This window comes from Acartia tonsa, chromosome 4 (genome assembly GCF_053477335.1).
Source record: "Acartia tonsa isolate MP-2025a chromosome 4, ASM5347733v1, whole genome shotgun sequence".
NCBI classification, from domain to species: domain Eukaryota; kingdom Metazoa; phylum Arthropoda; class Copepoda; order Calanoida; family Acartiidae; genus Acartia; species Acartia tonsa.
The window spans coordinates 9,589,985-9,610,760 of NC_137263.1; the positions used below are offsets into that span (position 1 = coordinate 9,589,985).

The following is a 20,776-nucleotide window of genomic DNA, read 5'->3' on the forward strand; positions in this document are numbered from 1 at the left end:
TTAAATTAAATACATGCTTAGATACACACAAATTTCTAATGTCGCCAAAAAATATTTGGTTGGTTGAGATAAACTTTGAGAGTATTCTATATTATAAATCATACATTTTTAACTTGGAACCTGTAACCATATTTTACTATGATTCATCTTAAAAACCAGAATATCGACAGTTTTGCCCAGAACCATGCCAGGCTGCAGGGAGGAGTCATACAACTTGAGCCGGGCCTCGTGCTCTTCTTCCCCAGGGTTGTCAGTCATATCATGGAGCTGTATACTGGTTGTTTCAGGAGAGAACAGTTTGTAGGCTGTTGACTGAAGGAGTTCAACTTTTATACCACAAATCATCACAACAAGCTTGATGTTATTTCTAAACAAATTAAAGATTAATTGTACTTTAATTGTACATGTGTGTATTATGATTCCAGGACAAACGCAGGAGTGACAAACGTCAGAGTGGACAAACGCAGGAGTGTCTAAAATATTAAGATGATTCAGTATTTCTATACAGGTTAGGTTAGTTTAAGATATGAATAATGATTTACAAATAAGCTCCCCCCCGCCCCAAGGGTTAGGCATTTAAAAAACCCATAAGATGGTTTAAAATACGTTAGGGCAAGTGTCCACTCCTGGGTTTGTCATATGACCTGTAATATATAACACTACATCATTTATAATTTAACAACATTACACTTGGTTGGTTTATTATTTACGCACTAAAACAAAATATATCTAAAATAACCAATTAGAATTTAACAATGTAATAAAATATACCTACTTAAATATGTTTAAAATGCCTTTTAAAAATTATTGTTTTAATTGCACGATGGCATAAAATGCATAAGTATATAATTTTCAGATAAACATTAGGACTTTATTTCTTCTAATATTCTTTAGTACCAGTTTTTGTCCCAATTTTTAAGTGAAGCTTTTCTACAATTTGGGTCTGCCAGTACGTCCGTCAAAATACACGCCTAAAATAAACTGGACAGTAGAGAAACTTTTACTCCAGTAAAAATAATTTTCAACCCATTTCATTAAAATCTTTAATGGTCAAAATTGCTATTGCATCCATATATGTATAGAAATCCTGACCTGATAAAGGATGCCTGACACCTATTACAAAGTCTTTCATCTGGCAGCTCCAGAATTTCTTTACAGGTACACTCACCACAGTCCAGCCACTGAATACAGTCCTCATAACAGACACTTGAAATCTAGAAAAATTTGTAGAAAAATGTAAAAATTATCAAAAAATTGTAAGTATACCTAAAACTAAAAATTTGAAAAACTAGATGATGCCCTTCTAGTTCCCACGGGCTCTGTATTTGAAGGGAGAGGACAGAAATATAGCCCAAACTATATAAAGACTTGAACCATGCCAGGACCTATTTAAAGCCTTCCTTAAATGGAGAACTTAATCGGTTCAGAGGTTGAACTGTTTGAACAGGCATAACAAAATTACAACTTTAAGAATTACGATAAAAATAGCATTGTATTACTGAAAGTCAACTTGAGAATTCGCGCTTAAAATGAGCAGTTTGAGAGATTTTGCATTAAACAATTTTAGTTTACTAGAAAAATAAATACTGACCTCTCCTTTTATCCGCAATAATTGGAAGTTTGGAATCTCTGGCTTTATTTCAACTGGTTCTTTTCTAGATTTATCCAACAACCTTGCCAGTTCCTCTTTCAGTTTCATCATTTTTGTTGCCTCATCATCTGAAGAATCACCTTCATTTGTCTTTTCATCTGTTACCTCATCGTTTAACTTATCTAACGAATTAGGATCAGGTGTCCATATTTGTAGAGTATTACTGTAAGGGAAGGAGATATTTCTCTGTGTAACAACACAGGCAGAATATCCATCCAGGATGAATTTGTTTCCATGCAGGTATACTCCATACAGGCTCAGCAGGGCTGGACACTCTTCTAACTTTGGCACCTTTGTTTCCTGATATTATATAAAAGTTAATGTGATTAACAAATCTTAACAAATAATGAAATTTAAGAGTTTAAGTTGATGAACCATAAATTAAAAAACCTTAAAAAGGGAAATGACGGCTCTAAGATTTAAATGTAGTTCTGGTAACAAGTAAAAGAGATGTTTAGTTCAGGTTTTAAAAAAATACACTGACTTGTTTTAATTTATCAGAGAATTATGAGAAAAGGGGATATAAATATAAATGGCCTAAATTAAATTAGCTGAATTTATATTGTATTGCTTACCCTGGCATACATGATCTTTGTAAATACAGGAGTGATATGTTTCTGTGTATGAACAAGAAGAAATCTTCCTGACTCCTCCTCGTGGTGGTGCACTACTATACATCTCAATTGGATCCTATATCATTGGACTAGAAGGGTGGGGTCCAAAATGATAAGTATTCATTTAAGTATGTGTTCTTAGACTTAAAAACAGGATTAGAACGCTATAATTAGCCATGAAAGTTGCTAAATGTGGAAATGTGACGAACCGGCAGCGGAACCGACGCTGCCAAAATAAACTGCCTACTTTTTATTTGCTTTTTTCTCAGAATTGGAAAAAGAATTGGAAGAGAGAGAGGGGGGGGGAGAACTTCAACTTGGTTGGAAACTATAAAGAATACCCTACTAAAATAGCAGGATGTAATATGAACGACTTTACGAAGTACGAAGAAAATATAATAAATAGGTACATCGAAAAAAAAAGTAATTTAAAAATAAACCTGAAGTTCATAGGCCTAGGAATGTCTAAAATATCCAGCAACAGTGTATCCTGCAGGTTTGTCAGGTTCCTTCCAATTATTTTGTGATATGAAGAAGGATAAACCTAGATAAAATTAAAAACTAAATCCGATATGTCAACCTGATAATGAATAGATATTTTTAAAAGCGAAGCTTTTCTATAATTAGGGTCGGCCCGTCCGTCACTCTGTAACGGATAGCTTTTTTCTTTAATTTAGGCATGTTAAATTGTCCTATCGATTTCAATCTTTGCATGGTGGTTCCTGTAGTAAATAGGTACGATTTAGAAAGCGTAGCAACTCTATAATAGTTATCAGAATGTCCGTACGTCCATTTTAAACATGTTGATTTTTAACTTATAATTATCCAATTGATCTGATTTTTGCAATACTGATTCCCAGGACAACAAAGTACAATGTTATAAGCGAAGCATCTCTACAGCATGACCCTAGAAAAAGTATTTTTAAGCATCTGCAGCCCTTATTTCTCAATGAATTATTAAAAAATGCATATGTCCTTGTTCTCTATAGTATTCCACGTAAGTAGATATAAAAATATTTTTTTTACCTCCATTAATACCGGAGATTTTTAGAGCTAAAGTTTTGAAAAAGTGACTGAGAAAAAGAATTTTTTTTTGTTTCTCTTATTTTTTGGACGGTTATATTATGTTTTTCTGGCAACTGAATAATGAGACACAAAGAAAAACAAGTTAACTAAATATTTCTTTTTTATTCTACCAAAAATATAAATTTTTGATGGCAAAAAATACTACTGAATGAATTGATTATTTGCAAATTTTAGGTTATTTATTAACCCTTATTTATAGAAAAGGATTAATTATGACAGTTGCTCCGCCTACTTTTCTGACATCTCAATTATTTAATAAGGGGTAAATTAAGCTTTTTAGACTAAAAAATCATTATGTTTTATTTTTATTTTCTTTATAACTTTTTTGTTATTAAAGTTAGGATTGTGAAACAAAAACAATTTTCCTGCTATATTCATAGAGATTTATTTGGTTTTTTAATCTTAAACAATTTTGCCTAATAAGTAAGTTTTTCAAAATATCATTAAACTAAAAAGACTCAAAAAATATGTGTAAAAAAATGCTTTTTACTCAAAAACTAAATTTTTTATTTCATTTTTGTATAAAGTTTCTGCTAGTAACAAAAATAAAAGGATTTCTAGCTTAATTTTGCTAAAAAAGTCGTATCATGTTAAAAGTTACTTTTTCCTCAGTCACTTTTGCAAAACTTTAGCACTAAAAATCTCCGGTGTTAATGGAGGTAAAAAAAATATTTTTATATCTACTTACTTGGAATACTATAGAGAACAAGGACATATGCATTTTTTAATAATTCATTGAGAAATAAGGGCTGCAGATGCTTAAAAATACCGTTTCGAGGGTCATGCTGTATAATCAAGTACTAAACATGTAAGTATATCCTTAAACATTATCCTGTGTTTAAAGATTTTTTCAACAGATTTACTTACAATTTTGTGACGACTTTTTTACATTTATATACTGATTATTTAGTTCTGACACTTTACAAGTGTTAATGTTCGTTAGTCCTAACGTTTAAGAGCTTCGCTTTTATGGATGTTGTCGTCCTTGTTATCACAATTTTTACTTCTTATATAACATCTTTTGTGAAAAAATATATAATAATCTGACCATTAAAGTTATTTTGATTTACTTCAAAATTTACTAAATAACTTTACTACCTGCTAAAAAATACCAAATATTGAATTGATTACCTTGAGAGAATAAACATAAGTCTGGTCAGTCCTGTGAAACATGGACAGAAAGCGGGAAAACGTGGTGGACCTTGTGGTTAGCACGCGGTTCAGTGGATAAATTCCACATATTCGGATAATACTTCCTACTAACTCATCCCAGCAGCCGTCTTAATATAAGAAATTGTAGATTAAGGTGATAGTCTCGATTATATTTAAACTAGGTACATAGGTCGAAAGTTTGTATATAAAATATGAAAAAACTTTAAAATGGGAAGAGAAGCTTGTTTTAATGTATTATTGTACTGTTCTAATGATTTATAATACTTAAGTTAATACTTTCGGGGAATTAGACAAATCTTAATTTGATAAAGGTAATATATGTAAGGGAAAGACGAAAGATGTGCCCTGTGTTCATCCAGCATCGATGATCCTTTAGGAGCAACATCAATTAAACCCAACTACATAAGAATGATTCTAGGTAGATATTAAATAGAGTTCTGGTTTCTTTCCCCTTAAATCAGCGGGTTGGGTGGAGCTAATTATCCTGATAATGTTCAATCCACAGAGAAATCACCAATTTATTTAATGGTTCTGGAAACATATATCCACACGCTTACCTACAAACTGTTTCCATTCTCCAGGCTTTAGAGTCAAATCTGCATCTAACTTGACAATAACAAAATGTCCAATCTTGTCCTCTGCGATGAATCCAATATCAATGTCCTTGTTGTAGCCAAAATTCTTAAGGTGAACAAGTGGCTGCAGGATCCGAAGCTGCAAGATTCCAGGAGGGTTGTAGGACAGGCTAAAAAATAAATATTCTTATAAGATAAGGGCCAATTCTCTGAGCATAATTGCTTCGGTTGGGAGTCAAGGGATTAAGTGTTACCTTACAATTTATATAATCATTTCTTTATTTTTAACAAATGAGGTATTTTCAATTAGTTTCAAATTAATCAATGAAATTTTTAAAAAATTCGACATAAAATGTTTTCGCATTTGTCCACCCCCCAAAAAATCTACCTTTGACTCTCCGGGGTGACAAACATGCCTCCATATCTTCTCACTAACTCAGAAGCAGAATCGGCTTCTCTGTAACAAATAAGAATAGAAATGTTCATAACATGACATAGAAATGGTATATTAAAAATGATTGCAAAAGTATAAGTTTCGAGTTTATACCTATTTACTTTGCATTTAGTTTGGATAAGTTATAAATCTGATCAACTAAAAATTAATTTTCGCCATGTAGATATTAATTTTCCAAGGAAAATATTAAATATTAAATGCATTTTTTAAAAAATTGAGCACCTGAGCATTTAAATAAATTAAATATGTTTCTTTTTTTATTACAAATTAAGTACTGGGATCAATAACTTTTACTTGAATTCGCTAAATGAGCTACTTATTTACTATATTTGTAACTAGCGGGCACGCCCCTAGAGGCCTCTAGCGGCATGTGAAATGTTTTCTTTTCGATCTATGTTAAGATCAGTTGTTTTCCAAAAAAAAAATATTTTGTCGTTAGGTGGGGTTAGTAATTTTTTTGGCATTTTCTCTTGGGAGGGTTTTGGTACCCTCCCCCAAAATAGCTATAAATCTTCCCAGGACCTATGAAAATCTGTAAAGGAGTACCAATAGGTTCAGCGGTTAACGAAACCTTCAGTACAGACAGACAGGGATCCTGTTACTTTTATATGAGGATTGTAAAATATGATCCATAAATTTCTTAGTTTCTTTAACAACTTACCAGATGTAAACTGCTTAACATCTTACCTTCTATGAATAGATGCCATCCTGTGAATAATTGCTGGACGCCGCGATTTTGACGGTCGGAGCTTGTATCGGTTTTTCAGCGTGGCTTTTCTTTTTCTGTCCAGGGCTTTAAATTTGATTAGACTATGACAAGGAGCTCCGTCATATTTACAACAAATATTGCCAACTCCCTTTACAATACATTCACATCTCATATCAATAGTTTTATCAATCTTCTTCACCACAGACGTTTTAGTATCTTTATCAGGAGAATCCTTAACGCTAAGACTATCAATATCATTCTGTTCAATTTCAAAGTTATCTCCAAGTAACTCCTTCAATTCCCTTTTTGTGAGAATATCAAACCTCAGAACTCCAATGATCATATTCTTGTCTTGCTTTTCAACAATTGACCAGGGCCGTAAAATACGAATTGTATCGTTGAGCTTTAAAGTTTTGGAACAAATATCTATGTTTACAAAGAGAAAATAATTCTTATTTGTAAAAATATCATGACCGGTTATCTTGCAGACAGAAACAGGAGATATTTCAATATGTGTGACCCGAAGAATAATGGCATTTTTTGGTTTTGTTTTCAGTGCTGATATTTTATCAGAGTTCATGGAACGCAATGACTTGCTCAGGGAAACCGTCTTTTCTAACCGTGTACGCAACCCTCCTTTGATGGGCTTCTTCTTCTTTGCTGACTTGAGCAATCTTTCCATCATAACCTGTTCGTAGGCTGATAGAGGAGGAGATAGTAAGCTGGAAGTGGAAGGTTGTGAAGCAAATGCACTGCCCGCACTTGATATGCTCACCTTGCTTTCAGATCTAATAAGAGCAGCCACACTGGTAGGATCCACAGCATTTTCTGCTTCCTCGTCAAATGCATACCTTGTTATTCTTCTACATTTTCCTGGAGTCGGTACTGGTTTCACTTCAGTTGAAAATTCCTCATCAGAAAGAATAATTTGTGAGGCTGGAATTTCAGGGGTTGCTGGAGTTGCTGGGGAATCTGGAACTAAAATATTTGTAGAATCAGCAGAATCATTCCCTTCAGATTCAGTATCCTCTATAATTTTGACATCTAAATCCTTCTTTAGGCTTGAAAACAACTTTCTTTTGGGTAATTTTTCCTCGGTGTCACTTGCCTCAATTATATCACAATCACTGGAAGAATCTGACAATATTGAATTTAAATTCGAAACATTTTCTTTGTTTTCTCTAATGTGTATACCGTCGCCATTATTATGCAATTCAATCTCTTCTCTAGCATCAACGGATTCAATAAGCTTGCGTCTAACATTTCTAGTTTGATTGGAATAATCTTCGGGGAGTTTTCTTTTTCTGGAAAAAACAGGGGACATAAGTTCATCTTCTGAATTGTCTGAATCTGATAGAATTGGAATAACTGGTAGCTGGAGCTTGGAAGGACCTTTGGATCTGATTCTGGAGGTTAATATTGGAGAGCTGGGCTCCTCCGCGCCAGCAGCAACATTGTTGCTGGTGACAGGAGTGGTCAGGTTGCTTGCCACAACACTATTAGTTCCTGCCTTTTCAGAACTTGTATTCTTTGGCGTTTCTGAAGATCTTAGATGTTTATTTTTTTCTGACAATGGCTGTTTTGGATTAGTTTGATGATTTTTAAATGTGGTTTCTTTTCTTGGCTTTTGCAAACTTCTTGATAAGCTTCTAGGTGCTCCTAGAAAACAAAAATATCTAGAAGGTATTAAAATCAACATGTTATGTTTTTGAAAATGTAAAGAATAAATCATTTTCAGTGCCTAGTTTCTTAAGTATATGTATATTATGTTAGTTTCATATGAAATATAATTAAAAATTACCATTATGATTTTTTGCTTTTATACTAGAACTAGCCTTGGCGTTGAGTCTTTCAAGATCTTTATCAAGGAGAGCACTAATGTCTGTTCTTCCTAAATTCTCCCATTCCAGAGTTTTTCTGTATACATAATAAATTTGACATTGAGAAATAATAGGGCTAAGCAGATAGATTTCAATATGAAGGCGATTAAAATAAAAAAATTAACACTTAGTTAAGTAAAGCAAATTGTGTTACTTTAGAAGATTATAATTAAATTTTTCAACTAAAAACAACTTTGGTTTTTATGCATAAACTGTACAACTACAAGCCAACTAAAAAAAGACCTTTTTAAGCAATAAAAAAACGTTATTCCTAATTTATATGAAACGCTATACCTAGTTTTACCAAGTATGGGTGAGGTGTCTGTTCTAGGAGTCACCTTGCGGATAATCCTCTTGGGTTGTCTACGAGCAAGCTTCGCAGCAAAGTCGTCATCAGATTCTTCTCCCTAATTCACATGAAAAATTATTATGGAAACTGAAATTAAAAAATAAAAACAATTCATACCTAAATGTGACAGATTTTTTAGAAATAATTTTAGACAATATTATTGATTCCATTCTATCAAACCTATTTTTAAATCCTATATTTTGCTGTTTGTTGCTTGATTAAAGAAGACATTTAATATGATCAGAGTTTTATTATTTCTATTTGGCTTTAAGATTAATTCTAAAAGGTATACATTTGCTTTAATGTATTTTAAAATATGTCACAAGGATGAGAACATACTTAAAAGCGAAGCTCAATGAATCAAACACAAAAAATCAAAAAAAGTAGCAACAAAAAAAAGATGGATGATTCTTACTTTTCAGTATTTCCAATTAAAGCTTTCCACTACAGACATACCGACCAATACTAAACGTAAGAAAGCTTTTTATTCGCCTTTTTGACTTATGAGCCGTCACACTTAATTTAAATGCATATACCTCGTCAATAATTTGGCTGGCAGGAAGATTATCTTCATTATCTGCGAAGATTCTGCTATATATTGGTTTTGGCATTTTAGCTGTGTATTAGTATTTTACTTACATTTTGTCTAAAATTGAAAATATGAAAACTAAGTGTTGATTGTTTGAAGTTTATTTGACAAATTAGGTTATTAATCATAGAAACAATTGTTATCACAGAGAGTTAATAAAAATAAAATTTTTACTAAACATATAAATTTATTAAGAGTATTTTAATATTATAATCTTAAAACAACATTTCCCAATCAACTACTAAGTAGTGCTTCCTCTAATAAAATCTAAAATCTACAAAAACCCTTGATTAGAATTTTTTAATACACACCTACATATATAAATATTGTTAAAATCGATTTTCAACTAATAAGAAAATTAGGTCGCGGAAAAATTATAAATGAAATAAAGTGGCATTTTTAAAATTTGAAATACTCAAACAAAATATGGAAATCAATCATAGATTACGACAATAGGACACTAGAAAAAGTTTTTAGAACCATTTTTTTTTGATAAATTAAAGGATTAGTTTCTTGCTATAACTAATCTTAAAACAAACTAGATACATCGTTTGGATGTAAAATAATTCCAGTGGACATTACACCTTCGACACCAGAGCCAAGCTCCTCTACAGCTCCCGTATCAGGCTGCACTGTCATTACAAAATTATTCTTGGCAGGACACCAACCAGACAGAAACAGCTGACCAGAATGAAGAGCAAATGAAGAAGGTGTAAATCTTAATCCTGTGTTGCAAATTAGCCTCCAGCGGTTTATGTCAACATCAAAGGCCTAAATTATTAACAATTTACATTATAATTTGCAATAGGTAGGTAGTAAAGTTCAAGGATAATTTGAATTTAGAAATGAGCGAACGTTTTTTAGGGCATTTTTTGTCATAGGCTGTTTTCTATAAACGAACAAAATACAAGAAAATGAAATAATTTTACCTGTATAGTGTTAGTCAAACTTGGACTTCCGGACTGTGGCTTGCCAGTCAATAAGTAAATACGACCAGGCACACCACACAACCATACTCTACTATCACCAAGATCCCCTATAGGAGGGGGAAGTTTATCCCATGATACTGTCTCCAACTCTAAACGCCCAAACATAGTTGGGCTGCACACATATAGGTGATTCCTACTGTCATATTGAACAGCACAGGCTCCACAGAACCAGTCAGGCACATTAGAAATAAAGTTTACTCTTGCCTCAGATTTTGAAATATCTTCATTTAAATTAACTGAGTCAATAAAGTAGGAAGCGTCGTCATTATCACTATTTTGTCCTCGAAATATCACAAATGCTTTGCTAAGTACTGCAGTCATGGTTTCTAATGAAATTCGTTTGTAATGCTTGGATGGTACAAAACTTTTCTTGATGGGCGGCAGCCATGATTTCACTCTTAGATCATATTCTAAAATGTCTCTACGGATTTTTCTGTGACGATTTGTTGTGCTGCTATCTTTCAGTGAGTCTTCTACTCCGCCAAGAATGATTAGTTTGTCTTTATAAAAGTGAACATAACTTCCCTAAATATTTTGAAAAAATTAATAGAAAATTATTTATTTTTATTCAGGTATCATAAGCTCCTTGACCCACAAGACCCACAAGTACACTATATAGGTGATGTAACTCACTTACACACAGGGAGAAACTAACACGCCAAACTTCCTAAATAATATTCAAATTTTCAGCAATTTAAACTAATTTGCTTAATCACGGCCCATGACTTTACAAGTAGAAACGGACGGCAAACCCCTAGTTACAAAGTGAAAGAGTGTTTTTGCGAATGACATTATTTATTTGAAATTATAACAGTCACCTGAGTGATTGGTCTAAAATAGTTTGCATTACAAGTTCCTGCCAGGGACGCAGTGGACGTCAGACCAGAAATTCTATTGAAATTACCGTCAGGTAATGTAAAACAGTAAAAATTTGATTTTTCTCCTCCGTCAACAAATTCTTCAATATTTCTAACTTGAGATTTGTTGAGTTTAAATTCTACCAAATAACAATATTTAGGACAGCCTCGTTGAAGATTATGTTTAAATGCAATTTTGGAGGCTAAATTGTTCCAGGTATTTAGTTTCTCTGTTTGCTTTTGAATGAATTTTCTGTCCAGCTGAAGGTATTCTAATAAATTAATTACGTTCTCTTCCTTGCAAAGTTTTCTTTTTGCCCATTCTATGATCCAGTCCAGAAGCAAGCTGTGGCATGGAACACAAAGACTAGGCCGTGATATTATTGATTGAATATCCTGAAAAAAAATATCTTCTATCAAGTTTAGGTATTATTTTGTCACATAGAAAATTCTGTAAAGATAATTACGTTAGAATTTAAATACTAAGGTAAGAACAATTATTAATTTTTTAATATTAAAATATTCATCATTTTTACTTGTTTATCCAATGTACCAATCTAATCTTCTTAGCTGAAATTTTTATAATCCTACTCATCTATGAAAAAAGTAGCTTGAGTTTTTATCTAAAGCAAAATATCTCGGACTTGTTAGGTTATGCTGAACATTAGTATCTTAAGGGGTTTTAGGCTATTATGTCTAGATTAAACGAATGTCAAATATAAAAAGGCAACCTGAGCTTCAAGTGAATACAGAACCTCCAGACACTGTGAATCCTGCAGAAAATAGGCAAGCTGGACATCCAGGATCTTGTAAACCTGTTCCTGGAGATTTATCAGCTGGAAAATGCTGGCGTACTGTCCCATCCTGAGGACAGTGCGAGGACAATTGTGTGATCTGTTCAAGCTCAATAATAAATGACGCTCAAGCTCTTTTCGTAACTCATCATCGTTCAACTAAATGTTAAAATATTCCATCAAAAATGTTAAAATATGAAAAAGGAATTTTTATTTAAAAGTAACAGGATGTCTATCTATGTGTTTGTCTTTCGTTCTGTACCAAATAATCACATTAACTTCTGAACCGATAAGGTTATTCTTTACATTTAACATTTGTAGCTGAATTTAATAAATGCTTTAAATGTAAACAAACCTGAAGGAATGTTTCAGCCTGTAATAGGGCGAGGATAATATCTTCTGTTTCCAAGTCTGACAGGTCCATACTAAGGTCTGGATCCAGGTAGAGTTTACCAGTATAAATATATTCTATCATACAAAGCAGGATGCTATGCTCCAAACTAAAAATATGTATTACTAAAAATTACAGACCTTGAGGCCTTCATCAACTTGTAATGAGACCAAATTCCTTTATTTTTTAAAATATGGTTACATCTTTGTGAAGATCTCTACTTCTTTAGTAACATAGAATTTAACCCTTCCAAGACAAACACAAAAAGCTTTCTTAATATTTGTGTATCAAGCACTAATAAACCACAATGACATCCTAAGGCTTATTAAAAATAAAGTTTTAACACCCAGTTAAACTACAAGAATGAAGAGGGTGCAATGTCCACCGAAATATATTTCAATAAATAACTAAGAAGTATCAAAGACTTTTTCACTCAGTGAATTTATCATAACGTTATAAAATAACTTTTAAAAACAATACCTTGACATATTAATTCTATCACATTCCGACTCAGAAAATCCACAGGACTGAAATAATGTTCTAGGAAAAAAACTAAAGTTTAATCAAATAATAAAATTATAGCAATTTATCGCATTGTATTCGTTTTCGCGGATATTAAAATGAATACCTACATAAATTTCATAAAAAAAATTTAAAAAAATTTCATTAGCCCCGAAGGGCCGAATTTTATGAACTTAATTTATCATTCGTGGATAACTTTATGCTATAGAATTATTAAAGGGTAGAACACTCAAATATTGTTAAGAACAAAGTAACTAAACTTTTACTAGTTGTAAAATTAGCAGCAATCCCCAAATAAGATTAAGATCATATATTTTCTACATACATTACTATAGCTAACCTGAAGTAGAAAGAGTGTAAAGATAATATAAGCTTATGAGCATGAATTTCCTCGCCTTCAGAAACTAACACAACATCAGTTAGCAAACCTATATAGTATATAATAACTATTTAACAATGAATTACATTTCCAAGCATTTAGTTCCTTAAAAATGGCATAAGACAAACACCAGACAAAGTTAAAGCCATCTAAAAAAGCATAGATCCTATTGAGCCGTGTCCTTTTACAAAGCATTAAAATAAGATTTCCTTACGATTTAATTTAGGAAAATAATAATCAATCAATACCTTCTTTTCTAAGCTGGCCCAAGCTTATACCACGGTCCATGGAATAAAATAACATTTTAAAATAGTTTCTGAAATAATCATAAAAATGTCTTATAATTTGTCTTTTTACTTATAAAATAACAATATAACAACAATTTTAAATGCAATGATTTCTGTTAAAAATTGTAAAAAAAAATCAATACAATCTCTTTGCAAAATCCCAAACTTTTAAGGAATTTTCAGTGATGATCTCTTCTTCATCCATAGAAATTACTTGATCTGGATGTCTTTGTCCTGAGGTTGTTGCCAGGAGAGGCCTGCTTGGATGGAGACTACATCCAGGTATAGAATCAGGGTGAAGCATATAGCCACCAACAATATCTCCTATAAGGGTGTCCCAGACTCTAATGACGCCATCAGTGCCGCCAGAGAACAGTAACTGCTGATGTTCCTCGACTATCAGATCAAACTCAATGCGTTGATTCGTAGCAACCTCTCTGTGAAAGGTAAAAAGATGTGTGTTCATGTTGCGAGTGTCCCATGCAAACAGCTGATTGTCTTTTCTGGCGCCAGTGTATAGTCTATAGCCGTCAGAACTGAATTTCACCTGAAAATAATGATATACCTAATAGAAATTTTGTTCCTTTTCAGTGAATTACTCAAAACAATATTACATTTATCTCAAACTTTCAACGAAATTTTTATAGAAATATAATAATAATAAAATATTTTTTTTCATTGCTTTTATTTAAAATCAAAAATAAAATGAATTTACCTGTGTCACACCACCCGAGTGGCCAGTCAAACTGTACACAAGATATTTTCCATCAAGATTAAATATATTAACAGTTTTATTATAACTTCCAGCTGCAAGTAATCCTGATTCTGGAGAATAGTCCAAACACGAGACAATACCGATCTTTCCCAATTCATTTCTGTTGCTCTTCGCTATACACTGATTTTCCCGTCCTGGTCGGTCATACCGGAACATTGTTATCTCATTCTTGAGTCCAACTAGAAATGATTGATTATCGACTTGTGTTATAGAATAGGCACTTGTTACTTCATCCACCTGGTCATAACACTTGTATGAATCAATAACTGTGCCAGTGTTGGTGTCCCAGAGATGTATAGGCTGGTACCTGCCTGTACTCAGCAGTCTCTCCTTATCTCCAGGTATCCACGTCCAGCTGTACAACATTTCTGTCTCTTTTAACATAACAATGGGTTCCAGTTCTTCAATATTATCTTTGTCTGAAAGACTTGGAGTTGAGAAAATTCTAAATCTGTTTCAAAAATTTTAGTTGGACTTTGGTGTAAAAAAATCAAATTTTCAATTACATTATAGGGCCAGGCCTTGACACTAGCTATAAGGGGGGGGGGGGGTTTAATGCAATCATCTCGTAATCAATGTATAAATGGCACTTAAAATTCGAATTTTGATCTGAAATTTTGCATGAGTAATCCTTGGTAGGTCTATTCTCCCTAAATCGAAAAAAAAGTTGAAAAAGTAACTGCTAACGGCTCAGCCGTTTAGCCGTTTTTTGGCTATTTTTAGGGCAAATCTGTCATAAATTACGTAGAAATAAACTTTTTGAAACATATTTTTGCTTTAAATCATGTGAAATGATACAAAAAAAACATTTTTTAGATTTCTAGTACCAGCAACTACCGGCTAGAACAGTTTGAAAACGTTTTGGATCGGAAAAGAGCATTATGTAGAGAGAGGTTTCGTGATGGATTTCGCTTGAAAATACCCAACAAATGGCTAAACAGATGAGCCGCCAGCCGTTAGCCGCTACTTTTCCAACTTTTTGTTCGATTTAGGGAAAATAGACCTACCAAGGATTACTCATGCAAAATTTCAGATCAAAATTCGAATTCTAAGTGCCATTTATACATTGATTACGAGATGGTTGCATTAAACCCCCCCCCCCCCCCCTTATTTAGCTGAAAGTTATTTCATACACTAGAAGAAAGAGTAGGTATATTTTAATTTTATGTGTAAATAATATTTTAAAATGGAGGGTTGCATTTAGTAGAAAATCAATTTAAATACAGAACTATCACACGAAAACTTATATCAACATAATAGCAGCACAAAGAGAAGAAATTAAAGTGTCTTGCTAAATTGGTTTTTATTTCTTGGCTTATATTACAGAAATACTTTTACAAAGTTTGCCTTTTAAATGGTAAACAAATAGGTACAAAAAAATTACTAAATTTCAAGTCTAACTAAAATATCTTTCCTTGCATCTTCAGCTGCAACCAAAAGCTTTTCTCCACTTGGCGACCAATCACAACCCTTTGTACAAATATCATTAAAACTACTCAAATTATAACCAACAAGAGACGGTAACCTTTCACTTACAACAAATCTTATATCACTTTTACTGTCTGTTTCATTGTTTATCATTTCCATTTCTTCTTTAGTATCAGTGATGGGTTCATTAGTGATCATTTCATTTGTATGTAAAGTTTCCTTTATATCTTGAAATCTATTCAATTCTTTTTCAGGGATTTCAGTAGATTTTTCATTTTCAGGTACATTTTTATTTTCACTTTCAGGCAATGAAAGATTATAATCTAACTTAATTCTGTTTTCAGTTATATCATTTACATTTGATATTTTAGGTTTATCTTCATCTAAATCTCCTTTATCACTGCTTTCGTCATTTTGGCTTTGTTCAGTTTTTAATTTTGAAAAGGAGTTGATAATCTTGTAGTTGGCGAAATTAACGGTTTGGCTATTTGTATGAAACTTCTGGTTACCGCTGAAATTAAACATTGTGATTACCCCTCCAGGTGATATTATAAAAATTTCCTGTAGTTCAACATCAATTACATTTTTTAAAGCTATTTGAATAATATTAAACATTTTTTTGTAAAAATGAAAAGCTATCTTTTTCTGTGGTCCGATATCTATGACTGGTAAATGAATAAAGTTCGAATAGTCCTAATAGATTTATTTTCTAAAAATGAAAACCTACTATGGCCGATAAAGAATAATGTCGCAAAATTGACATTTTCATAGTTACAACACAAACTGTAAGTAATAAGTATGTCCTTATTGAATCTTGCATTTTAATCAATTTTTTGTTTACTGCTAACCCCTGAGAAGCTTTGGATGTTATACTTTATTTAAAGCAAAAGATCACTGACATGATTAAAACAACTACGCTGGGTATTTTAATGAAGTCTTTAAAACAAAACTGGCGGATACGACCCTAGCATTTAGGGGTTCTATATTTAAAGGAGCAGAAAGCGGTTAGAAAATATCTCAAAGCAACCCAAAGACTTAAATCTGAAGAAAAAAACCTAAAACCATCACTGGAACTATGTGAAGCTTGCCTAAAAAAAAGAGAACCACATCGGTTCAGTAGTTATTGGAATCTCAAGTTTCAGACAAAAAAAAACCTAATACAAACCTGTTTAGTGCAACAATGACCTCTTCTGCAAGATTCATTTTGGTTCTGAAATTAAACAAAAACTAGGTAATAAAAAAAAGTTTTTAAACATTTATTTTGAACAAACACATTTTTATCTAAATAAATGGAAACAGATGCATTTTTAATGAAATATTGATTTAATTAGGTATTAGATTTAGTTTTATTGTTGATAAAGCCCCAAAAGTTGGCAGTCAGCTTCTAGTAGAGTCAGCTCCTTGTCGTGGCCAAGAAATTTTTGTGATAATTCCAGACTTTTAATCTTTAATTTAACATCTGTTCCACGTACATATTTGTCTCTGCCATCCCTAAAATATAAAAATTGATTAAAAATTAGAATTACTTACTATTGGTTGAAAATAATGGACACATTTACAAAAAAAATATATTTTTTGAAAACTTTGTAATTAAAAAAAATTTGCTCAAAATCTCAATTGCATTATATTTCCTAAGGGGCATGTTTGACGTGTTCCTCCTACAAAATAGCTTAGAACCTACACAGGACTACAGCGAAGCCTTACCACGAATTGGACTTATCGGTTCAGCAATTCAAGGTATTATCTAGAATACAAACAGGCATAATCATATAAATACTACAGTTTATTGAATAAATATGTATTACCATACCTAGGACGTTGGCAGACACAGGGGAACTTGTGTCCAAAATCTATATAAAGATCATCCTCCACCACGTGATAAATTCTGCCCACAACAACACGTCCCACTGGATCGCCCATCTGGGTAAACTTGCAATTTCTCATTAGTGACGAAAACGTTTCTTCTGGTTGAAAATTTTGCACGGCATTTTCAACAGCTGATGTACTACACTCATAAACTTGCTGCTTTACAATTAAAAGTGGACTGGGGCGCAATAAATTTTGTTGATTTATCAAAATTGTTCTCCATGATGATAAAGGTATCTTGGTTTGTATTCTACTTATACTTGTACATAATGTTGATGCTAGCATTTTTTCTGAAATAATGAATAACAAAGTCAAGGAATGATCGTTTGTATAAGTTTATAACAATAGGTTTGATTTACTGAATGAATTAAGATAAAAATTACAATCAAAGATATATTATAACCAAAACGGATATTTCAATGAAGGGTATTATTATTTGAAATCCCAGATTTTGAATGTTCATGAATAGGTAATAACAACTTTATGATCTAGTTTTCCAAGTATTATATTGTTTTACTCAATAACTATGTTAAATCTACTGAATCTTCTGAGTGACCTGTATTTTACTAAACTAAGCTAATATCCTTCATTGAACCATTGAACACAGAACAAGAAAATAATACATTAAATATGAGTAGGTATTACTTAAGAATGACAACAAAGCTCATAATGACTAGACTAGATAGCATGAATTAGGATTCAATACAAATTAATTTGTACTTTTGTATTTAATTGGTTTTGTGCTTAGAAATAATTTTGTAGGTATCAATTTTTATTTGTTTTTATGTCTTTTGATTTTCATTTACATAATTGCCAATTAAAAAAATATTTTTTGGTTTAAAGGTTAATAAAAGATACAATATTGTAAAGCATTATTAATATAAGAATTTAAAAAAAAAATTAGGTAATTCATTCTTTTACTATAAGTACAAAAGAAGCACAGATGTATAGGATTGCAAAAGTTATTTTTAACAATAATGATTTTTCATTGATTCTACTTTTTACATTTCTTAACAATGAGTGCAATAAGAAGAGCAGTAGCTATAGAGGCTCCTGCAACAATACCAACTCCTATCCATCCATTTCTCTGCAGGCAGCTACTCAGCTCATTTTCAAGCTCTTCTCGACCAACACAGCTAAAAAAAGAACCTTATTATTAACATCAACATTGTTGTGTTACCTAAGAAACATTGATAAAAAGATAATTTTGGGGGGAATTATTTCAAGAAGAAGTTAAACAATTATCAGGGATATATAGGGATAAGATAATGGCCGATAAATAGATGTACATTACATCCCCAATAGAGGAGAGTTGAAGAATTTCATTAAGAAACAATCCATCCTAAATAAGAAAATTGGAAGAATAACAGTCTATATTTAACTAGGGTTCGCTTTTTTACACACATGGGTTGGTGTTTTTATGAATACCCCCCCCCCCCCCCTCCAATCATTCTTTGTGCAAAGCTACTAAAAAATCTAAAAATGCATTGCCAGAGTATAAAAATAATCTATAATCCTACAATAAAAAAATAATGACCTGTTTGAACTGAGCCGGATATAGAAGAGTCCATTCTTATAATCTCCTAATCGTCCATAACCTACAGCATTTAAAAGTGACTTAAGAATCAGCTGACTGGCATTTGTAATCGTAGTTGAATCATTCCTAACCCAACCCGAACTCTTTTGAGCGAGAAAAAAAACAGCCAATGGAAACTTTATTGCACGGCAATTGTCTGTAAGTCCTATCAAATTCTTGTTCATGTTAATAGGTTTATACATTTTGACAAAAATAAACATTCAGCTGTATTTCTGCTATAAGATATAAAAACTAATGCCAGCATCTCTTAAGGGAATTAAAAAGTTAATGGGATAAAAAAATCCTTATTCTCTTTCACTATCACGTGTTTGTTATAGCAGCAGCAATATTCATTAACATTAATCCTGAACTATCCCAAGAAATTAAGAATAGAATCCAAACTTTTTGCCTGATTGTAAATATCCGAATCCATGAAAAATACTTTTTGGTATTATTGGTCCTTTAAAAATAGAAAGTTATACAAAATCTTACCCAAGGCAAGAGAATGATAAACTTCGTCTACTTCCACTTCAATTGTATCTTTACCAAGTATATCTTCAAGTATTTTTATTCCTTTCAATATATCAGCCTAAAAATGATTTTTTTATTTTGATAGGTAGGTATTAAATTTTATATATGTGAAAATATTCATTTAAGAATTTAAATAAATTGTAGAAATGAAGTCTAAGACCAATTATCTTAATTTGTAATAGTGACTCTCTGTTTAGATTATAAACAAACATCAAGAGATAGGTACCTAATTTAACAAATAAAACATTGCTGTTATTGGCAAATAAATATAGATATATTTATCATTTTTGTAAAAGCTTTTATAGGATACATATTTTAAGTAAAATAACTTGATAATTGCACTTCATAGAACTATCCCTTTATTTACACAAACCTGATATTGAGATTTGACTAGTTTTTGAGCATATTGGAATCTTGTGAATGTTTGTAAATTTCCTTCACCTATTTCTCTAAAACAATTATTTCTGTTTGTTTTTTTCATTTGTATTTCACATTAGGCATAGCAAATTCTCTCTAATTCAAACTTTAATAATCAAATTTGAATTTATGGTTTATAATTGCCAGAAATGAAGACCTAATTGCCCCCCCCCCCCCCCTAAAAACACTGAATATAGAAGTTAGATCATGGATCATGCAAAATCCTTGGTAATTCCAAAATATTAATAATTATAAAACCAAATGCTATTAAGATTACGAATTGTCTTCGTATTAAGCCAAATTACGCATTAAACACTTACAGGGTGTACTAGTACTTTTGAATTAAACAATTAAACATAGCCTTTATGATCTTAAGAATAAAGGGTTTTAGGTAAAACTCAGGTTGAAAGTTGTCTTATTTCGTCTGCAAAATTTGTTACTATACGACAAAATTGTTTTTGTTTGTACGCACTTGTGATATTGTTTCTCAACTTGTGACAATTCTTGCCAGCTGATAGTCTCCTCCAGGATTCCACCCACAGGACCCACCCCCAGCATTGTCTCAATAGAATCCTCCATTATGGTTTGTCAAATATTTTAGTCACAATAAAAAGTTAAACTTAAGAAAGTCATAACTAATAGTTTTTACCGCATTTTTTCTGAAATAGTTGATAGGTTCTAATACAACACAAATTACACATTACAATAATATTTTATTAAGTTCGGAGCAAAATTATATAAATAATATAATCATTGAGGAGTTATATTAAAAAACAGTTATTTTTTTTCTTTATCATTTAAACTTAAAACTAAACCAAGGTTAAAAAGGCAAGTTTTTAGTACATATCAAAATTATTCCTGCGGCCCAGAATTCCTTCTATTCC

The 20,776-nt window shown here is 31.9% G+C and overlaps 6 protein-coding genes across 7 annotated transcripts; all 6 read right to left on the minus strand.

Annotated features, from left to right (window-relative positions):
* Positions 1 to 104: 104 nt before the first annotated feature.
* Positions 105 to 9,177, minus strand: LOC145315988 (uncharacterized). The gene is made up of 12 exons (XM_080156239.1): positions 9,028 to 9,177; positions 8,437 to 8,549; positions 8,064 to 8,179; positions 6,241 to 7,921; positions 5,488 to 5,556; positions 5,082 to 5,269; positions 4,483 to 4,631; positions 2,706 to 2,809; positions 2,227 to 2,341; positions 1,592 to 1,951; positions 1,093 to 1,214; positions 105 to 367 (listed from the first exon to the last, which is right to left on the minus strand). The coding sequence occupies exons 1-12, from the start codon at positions 9,100 to 9,102 to the stop codon at positions 109 to 111; spliced, it is 3,351 nt and encodes a 1,116-aa protein (XP_080012365.1). The 5' UTR covers positions 9,103 to 9,177; the 3' UTR covers positions 105 to 108.
* Positions 9,178 to 9,205: 28 nt separating this feature from the next.
* LOC145315989 (kelch-like protein 28) lies at positions 9,206 to 13,349 on the minus strand. Of its 2 annotated transcripts, none has more exons than XM_080156240.1 (8): positions 13,261 to 13,349; positions 12,974 to 13,061; positions 12,592 to 12,651; positions 12,076 to 12,220; positions 11,658 to 11,879; positions 10,888 to 11,322; positions 10,010 to 10,594; positions 9,206 to 9,851 (listed from the first exon to the last, which is right to left on the minus strand). In XM_080156240.1, the coding sequence occupies exons 1-8, from the start codon at positions 13,313 to 13,315 to the stop codon at positions 9,609 to 9,611; spliced, it is 1,833 nt and encodes a 610-aa protein (XP_080012366.1). In that variant the 5' UTR covers positions 13,316 to 13,349; the 3' UTR covers positions 9,206 to 9,608. The 2 variants fall into 2 exon arrangements, with proteins under 2 accessions (XP_080012366.1, XP_080012367.1); XM_080156241.1 differs by having other exon boundaries at positions 12,592 to 12,638; positions 13,261 to 13,330.
* WDR79 (Telomerase Cajal body protein 1 homolog) lies at positions 13,326 to 14,562 on the minus strand. The gene is made up of 2 exons (XM_080156243.1): positions 14,015 to 14,562; positions 13,326 to 13,846 (listed from the first exon to the last, which is right to left on the minus strand). The coding sequence occupies exons 1-2, from the start codon at positions 14,456 to 14,458 to the stop codon at positions 13,436 to 13,438; spliced, it is 855 nt and encodes a 284-aa protein (XP_080012369.1). The 5' UTR covers positions 14,459 to 14,562; the 3' UTR covers positions 13,326 to 13,435.
* An 862-nt stretch (positions 14,563 to 15,424) lies between these two features.
* LOC145315994 (uncharacterized) lies at positions 15,425 to 16,769 on the minus strand. The gene is made up of 2 exons (XM_080156247.1): positions 16,668 to 16,769; positions 15,425 to 16,013 (listed from the first exon to the last, which is right to left on the minus strand). The coding sequence occupies exons 1-2, from the start codon at positions 16,703 to 16,705 to the stop codon at positions 15,458 to 15,460; spliced, it is 594 nt and encodes a 197-aa protein (XP_080012373.1). The 5' UTR covers positions 16,706 to 16,769; the 3' UTR covers positions 15,425 to 15,457.
* On the minus strand, positions 16,744 to 17,679 carry mRpS28 (mitochondrial ribosomal protein S28). Its single transcript, XM_080156248.1, has 2 exons — positions 17,313 to 17,679; positions 16,744 to 16,993 (listed from the first exon to the last, which is right to left on the minus strand). The coding sequence occupies exons 1-2, from the start codon at positions 17,651 to 17,653 to the stop codon at positions 16,849 to 16,851; spliced, it is 486 nt and encodes a 161-aa protein (XP_080012374.1). The 5' UTR covers positions 17,654 to 17,679; the 3' UTR covers positions 16,744 to 16,848.
* Positions 17,680 to 18,264: 585 nt separating this feature from the next.
* LOC145315996 (mitochondrial fission 1 protein-like) lies at positions 18,265 to 20,561 on the minus strand. Its single transcript, XM_080156249.1, has 5 exons — positions 20,365 to 20,561; positions 19,849 to 19,924; positions 19,437 to 19,533; positions 18,906 to 18,966; positions 18,265 to 18,504 (listed from the first exon to the last, which is right to left on the minus strand). The coding sequence occupies exons 1-5, from the start codon at positions 20,469 to 20,471 to the stop codon at positions 18,363 to 18,365; spliced, it is 483 nt and encodes a 160-aa protein (XP_080012375.1). The 5' UTR covers positions 20,472 to 20,561; the 3' UTR covers positions 18,265 to 18,362.
* Between the last annotated feature and the right edge of the window lie 215 nt (positions 20,562 to 20,776).